The sequence below is a fragment of the Staurois parvus genome, unplaced genomic scaffold (assembly GCF_062004578.1).
Source record: "Staurois parvus isolate SC_StPar_1 unplaced genomic scaffold, SC_StPar_1.0 ptg001134l, whole genome shotgun sequence".
Taxonomy (NCBI): Eukaryota; Metazoa; Chordata; class Amphibia; order Anura; family Ranidae; genus Staurois; species Staurois parvus.
In genome coordinates this window covers 1,750,019-1,756,761 of record NW_028318930.1, presented here as the reverse complement: position 1 = coordinate 1,756,761, position 6,743 = coordinate 1,750,019, and the positions used below count along the sequence as shown (strand labels likewise).

The following is a 6,743-nucleotide window of genomic DNA, read 5'->3' as shown; positions in this document are numbered from 1 at the left end:
TACAAAGTTTGTACAAATCCTTGCAATGTACTGTACATTGGTAACTCAGAGAGGATTGTTTTTTTTTTCCTCCATAAAAGCGGAGTTACTCTTTAAATTAAAGCCGAGCTCCACCCAAAAGGGGACGTTCCACTTTAAGCCTTTGTCCCCCGCTCCCCATTTAGGATTGGTACCTTTGGGGAGTGGGGGGGTACCCAAATTTGACAGGTACTTGCTCCCACTTCCACTGCGATAGGTGACAGGCAGCGATAGGTGACTGCGATAGGTGACATGTGACAGGTGCCTAGGTGACAGGCAGCAGGAGTTGTCTTCCCTCCCCAATGTGTTCTGGGACACAAGACAGGTTCCAGAAGATTACAGGACCATTCACAAAGCACAGCGCTTCTCTCGCATGTGCAGTGGGCACCCGGCTGTGAAGCCGCAAGCTGTCACAGCCGGGTGCCCACATTAAGGATGCCAGTGCCAGGGAGAGCAGACAGCCGGTGAAACCAGCGGTGGTGAGGACACCGCTGGACCGAGGGACAGGTAAGTGGCTGTATTTTAAGAGTCAGCAGCTACAGTTTTTTATTTTTTTTCCAGGTGCTCCGCTCCGCTTTAAATCACAAGTTCAATTACTATCACACTTATTTTGAATCAACATAAATTTAAATGCATGACATCATTCAAGCAATCAATCAATCAATTCAGTCAGTTTCTAAATACATTGCACAGAAATAAAGAATACTCCTAGTACAATATTTTAATAAGTATACAAAAAGTGAGTCTTTACTTTTCGGTTTTAGCACCGAACACTAGATGTCACTATAATTCAGATTCTGTATATAGTTTTAACAGATGGCATCTAAAAATATAATGCAATAAAATGTATGGATTATATAAAAAGAGAGCTAATCTTGTGACCCCTGAGCTCTTTACAGAACTGTAAATAAACAAATGTATAAAAATAAATGTGTGTGTGTACCAACTGTGAAATATAATGATAAAATACAAGCATATGGCCATCCAATCGTTAGTCTTTTGGTAGAAATGAAGCAAAAGTCACAATTAAGTAGTCAACCTTGTTTATTCTCAAGGATGGGCGTACATAATATACTCCTTCCAGAGCAAAGACAAGTATTTTTCATTTGAGAACATCAGAGATAATATTTTTTCCTGGTGAAGTGAACCTGTCTTGACTTAAGTTCTTCATAAGGTTCATTCTGACAACATGCTGCACTATATGATGAGTTTAGACGGGGAGAGGAATTTTCTGCGCTCTGCAAATCCATTTCATGGTTGAAATTTTTCTGATCTCTCAGCTGAAAAACAAAAGTTAATACTAACTGAAAATGAACATCAAGATATAAACAGGTCCTTAGCCTTGGCTATTAAAGGAATTTATTATCAAGGCTAGATTTGCCCCTTGGGCTTCTGCGGCTTTCAGCGGGAAGTGTATCCTCTCCGTTACTAAATAAATACCTATCAATGTGGAAAGGCAGAAAGGTTTCACCACTCCAAACTCCACTGTCCCCTCTCATCTGGCCCTTACAAAGGTTCAAGCTCAGTCCCTGCAGACTCAGCCCGTCAATGCTCCTCGCATGCCTATCCAAAGCAAACCATCAGCCACACACCAGTGTTTTGGACTCGGTCACTTACAGACCATTTACCGTGATCTACCAGTGAGCCAAATTAATATAGAATTACGTGCACGTGGAAGAAAGACACTGACACTGTTGCAGTATGTCAACTTCCTAAAATTCTGTTTTATTAAGGAACTAACAGTATCATTTATAGGGCTTATGATGCAGGCAAAGCATATACATTGATTGGGTGAAAAGTCCACTGGGTTTCTGCGTGTTCGTCCATCCGTGTTGATATCTTCCAATCATTTTCCCCAAAAAGACTCATTCCCTTTTATGGGGGTTGTTTACATTAAAATATACTTTTCTCCTAATTAGTCACCTAGGATGAGACTCCAGATGAAGGCGCCATCTTAATTATCATCATTGTTCTGTCAACCTATATCTGATTGTTTACTTAAGAGAGTAAGGAATTTTAAAGAGCAAGAAGCAAAAAGTAGCAAGACTATAAAATTTTTTTATAAAATTCATTTTACTGATCATCTAATAGAATGTGGACTGTCTATCACAATCCACTACACCAGTGATGTCAATGGCCAGTAAAAACTTAATTCAAACAATCACTGCACAAACATGCTGTGGCTGAACGTTTGCTTTGGACCACCTATCAATAAGTAAATCTTTAATGTGACACATGCTATTATTTAAAGTATACGCTCACCAGCCATCTATGGCCGGCTTTAGAGTGGCAGGTGGCAAACTTGCCTATTACAGTTGCAAGAAAAAGTATGTGAACCCCTCGGGATTACATGGAGTTTTGCATGAATTGGGCATAAAATGTGCTCTGAACGTCATCTAAGTCACAACAATAGAAGAACACAGTCTGCTGAACATAATACTACACAAACATTAGATGTTGCCATGGTTTAATTGCACATAACATGTAAACATTCACAGTGCAGGGAGGAAAAAGTATGTGAACCTTTGGACTTAATAACTGGTTGACCCTCCTTTGGCAGCAACAACCTCAACCAAATGTTTCCTGTAGTTGCAGATCAAACCTGCACTACAATCTGGAGTAATTTTGGACCACTCTTCTTCACAAAACTGTTTCGGTGTAGCAATATTCTTGGGATGTCTTGTATGCTTTGGGTCATTGTCCTGTTGCATCACCCATCCTCTGTGGAGCTTCAGTTGGCAGACAGATGGTCGTACGTTTTCCTGCAAAATGTCTTGATAAACTCTGGAATTCATTTTTCCATCAATGACAACAATCCATCCAGGCCCTGAGGCAGCAAAGCAGCCCCAAACCATGATGCTCCCTCCGCCATGTTTTACAGTGGGGATGAGGTTTTCATGTTGGTGTGCTGTGCCTTTTTTTCTCCACACATAGTGTTGTGTGTTCTTCCCAAACAACTCAATCTTGGTTTCATCTGTCCACAGTATATTTTGCCAGTAGTGCTGTGGAACATCCAGGTGCTCTTTTGCAAACGTCAAACGTGCTGCAATATTCTTTTTGGACAGCAATGGCTTCCTCCGTGGTGTCCTCCCATGTACTCCATTCTTGTTTAATGGTTTCCTTATTGTAGATGTGTCAACAAAAATGTTAGCATGTGCCAGAGATTTCTGTAGGTCTTTAGCTGACACTCTGGGATTCTTCTTTACCTCATGCAGCATTCTGCGCTGTGCTCTTGCAGTCATTTTTACAGGACGACCACGCCTAGGGAGAGTAGCAACAGTGCTAAACTTTCTCCATTTGTAGACAGTCTGTCTTACCGTGGACACATGAACATCAAGGCTTTTGGAGATACTTTTGTAACCCTTTCCAGCTTCATGCAAGTCAACAATTCTTGATTGTAGGTCTTCTGAGAGCTGTTTTCTGCGAGGCATGGTTCACATCAGACAGTGCTTCTTGAAACCAGTAAACCCAAAACAGGTGTGTGTTTGTAAAGGGCAGGACAGCTGTCAGCAACACATCCAATATCATCACACTGATTGGAGTCAAGGTTGGCTTACTCCTGGCTCCAATTAGCTCTGGGAGAAGTCATTAAGCTAGGGGCCTCACATACTTTTTCCTCCCTGCACTGTGAGAATTTACATGTTATGTGCAATTAAACCATGGCAACATCTAATGTTTGTGTAGTACTATGTTCAGCAGACTGTGTTCTTCTATTGTTGTGACTTAGATGACGTTCAGAGCACAGTTTATGCCCAATTCATGCAAAACTCCACGTAATCCCAAGGGGTGTCCTGATATAAGGCCTTTATGCACCACTCCTTGGTATTGGAAGGTATTGCCTTTGACTGTATCTGCAGAACTACACCTATGTTTTTATGTGTTTTCTTTTTTCTAATTTTTGGGTTTTTTTTGCCTGGTGGTGGCTTATTAAAATTCAATAAAAACAGAATTTATTTAAAAAGAAAACCTTAGGCCTGTAGTGGCCAATGAGTACATATACTCACTGGCAACTTTATTAGGTCCACCTTGCTAGTACCGGTTGGACCCCCTTTTGCCTTTAGAACTACCTTAATACTTCATGGCATAGATTCAACAAGGTGTTGGAAACATTCCTCAGAGATTTTGGTCCATATTGATATGAGTTACTGTTGCCTTTCTAACATCTCAAACCAGTCTGCCCATTCTCCTCTGACATTACCAAGGCATTTTTGTCCACAAAACTGCCGCTTACTGGATATTTTCTCTTTTTCAGACCATTCTCTGTAAACCCGAGAGATGGTTGTGTGTGAAAATCCCAGTAGATCAGCAGTTTTTTAAATACTCTGACCAGCCTGTCTGGCACCAACAACCATGCCACGTTAAATGTCACTTAAATCCCCTTTTGTCCCCATTCTGATGCTTGGTTTGAACTTCAGCAAGTCATCTTCACCGCATTTAAATGCCTACATGCATTGAGTTGTTGCCATGCGATTGGCTGAAAAACAATTTGTTACACCAAGCAATTGAACAGATGTACCTAATAAAGTGGCGGGTGAGTGTATACGCATATAATAGGCAAGTTTGCCACCTGCCACTCTAAAGCCAGCCATAGATGAGCTATGTGCATATCCATATTTGCTTATTCTAGCTAATTCCCTGCTACATGAACACACTATTCATTTCACAAAACATATACATGTCAGTTTATGTATAAACTGTCCTAAAGAACATTATTTTGGGGTATCCACAGTAAAAGGAGTCTTAGCAAATACTGCATCAAAGATGGCCACTTGCCCTCCCCTTTGGAAATAGTGTATACGTGACCAAAACATTGGTGGATCTTTACAAAATGTAGACCAAGCTCTTCAATTCTGACCATTGGTGGCTCAGTTGTGTGTTACAATGTTTTAAGAAACTCCAACACATGCCTCTGCATGCCACTGAAACATCCCAACCAGGACAAGAGGAAGAATGTTCCACAGTAGAAGAGGTGATGTTACTCTCTATGACAAGAGCCAGTATCAGTCTGCAACACAAAGAATCCCTAAACTCCTAATGTTTTAGATACAAGTAAACCATCAATGTTTTATATATAGAACACATTTGTGAATCCATATTTGTGGATGGATGGATAAACAGGCTGACTGATTCTCCACCGAGGAGAGCTGAAACTGGCTGAGATTAAATTACACTTCATGAAATGAAATAATTATTTGGGAGAAATATCGATTTGCAATAGTTAAAATTAACCCCAGAGCCCTGCATTCACTATATCTGTTCTCCCAGAGTACACAGAACATGGAAATGCAATTATTTTAGTAAATATAAACTGCTAAATTCCTTTTCTCATCAGCAGTTAGAGCAGTCTTGTGACTTTTATCAGTGTCCAGCCGAGCACTGGTTAAAGCTTGTAGGAGGAGTTTTCATTCTGCTCTAGGAAGAAGCAGAACCGCTGACCTTTGCCTGGACAGTGCTGATTGACCCTGTGCTGAAAACATGCACTCTCCCAAAAAAAAAAAAAAAAAACCTCTTTAGCAATACACACCAAACTGAGCATGTGCAGAGTGACTCCACATGATATGTCTTACCAGGAGATAAGAGGGGGACACTGTAAGAAGGGGAGGATCAGAGAAGTCAGGATTAAATAGCATTTTTACGCAGTGCAGAGGATTAACCCCTTAGGTTCCACAGTGAGTATAACAAGCATGCTTTATTGCATATACAGACTGATTTTACTGTTGTGGGTTTAGTAACACTTTAAAGCCCAACTCTGGGTAAATGAAAAAGTATACCTTGCAGTGAGGCTGTGCCTGCACTGCAAGGGTTAATTGCTTGTTTTGTCTAGGGGAGAGAAGAAATAGTTTTACCTACTTGATCATCACCACAGATGGCACTCCTCCACAATCTGTCCCTTGACAACCTCACGTCCAGTGCAGGGCTTGGGACCAGGGGGGGACTGACAACTCATGGGGCCCCCGGGCAATAGGGGATCATGGGGCACCTGTGTCCTTGCCCAAACTCAAAAAAGCATATGAAAAAAGGTACCGGGGCATCTCATGGGGCTCCCTACTGACCCCGGGCCCTCGGGCAGTGCCCGAGTTTCTAAATGGTCAGTCCGTCCCTGCTTGGGACCCTGCTCTGATCTTGATGATGTCAAGACCTTAGACAGGTGAAGCTAGGGAGTGCGGATGCTTTGGGGACCAAGGGATAATTTTTTATTTGCCTGGAGATGGTCTTTAAATAATTACGATTTCACATCTATGGGATACTAGCGTATGTGAACTGAACAGAAAAGAAAATTGAAAATGAAAACATTTTTTGTTAGGTAAGACAATGAACACATTTGGAGAAAAATCTAATACAGCTTAGTGATCTGACCCTTTGATGTGTTATGTCCTCAAAGGATAGATTTTAGAAATGAGTCATTTGAGGCTTAGATTAATCAGTGGTATAAAATAAAGGCAAAGCCATATTTCATTAGGACTGTCTACAATTCTAATATAAAGTTGACACCCTCAAGGAACAATATTTTATATCATGTTATTCCCATGGCAACAGACTCTGTAGCCTACCTTGTAAAGATATTCTCTACCAAGAACAGAAAGTAAATGATCTTCAAATGCAGTGTAAGGTCTGTGTGTAGGTGGCAGCTCAATTCTGTAGGAAAAATTGTAGAAAATGTATTTTACAGTTCATCACAGAAATAAAGAACGAAAATGACATGCTGCTTAACACTGATTTCTCCT

At 40.9% G+C, this 6,743-nt stretch overlaps 1 protein-coding gene across 2 annotated transcripts in view; it reads right to left on the bottom strand.

Annotated features, from left to right (window-relative positions):
• Nucleotides 1-1,044: 1,044 nt before the first annotated feature.
• Nucleotides 1,045-6,743, bottom strand: part of NECTIN3 (nectin cell adhesion molecule 3) — a 228,501-nt gene continuing 222,802 nt past the window's right edge. For both annotated transcript variants that reach the window (XM_089659174.1, XM_089659176.1), the window contains 2 exons: nucleotides 6,570-6,654; nucleotides 1,045-1,298 (listed from right to left, as the gene is read on the bottom strand). In XM_089659174.1, coding sequence (XP_089515300.1) covers nucleotides 1,134-1,298; nucleotides 6,570-6,654 — 250 coding nt within the window. In that variant the 3' untranslated portion in view covers nucleotides 1,045-1,133. The remainder of the gene's footprint in view (nucleotides 1,299-6,569; nucleotides 6,655-6,743) is intronic.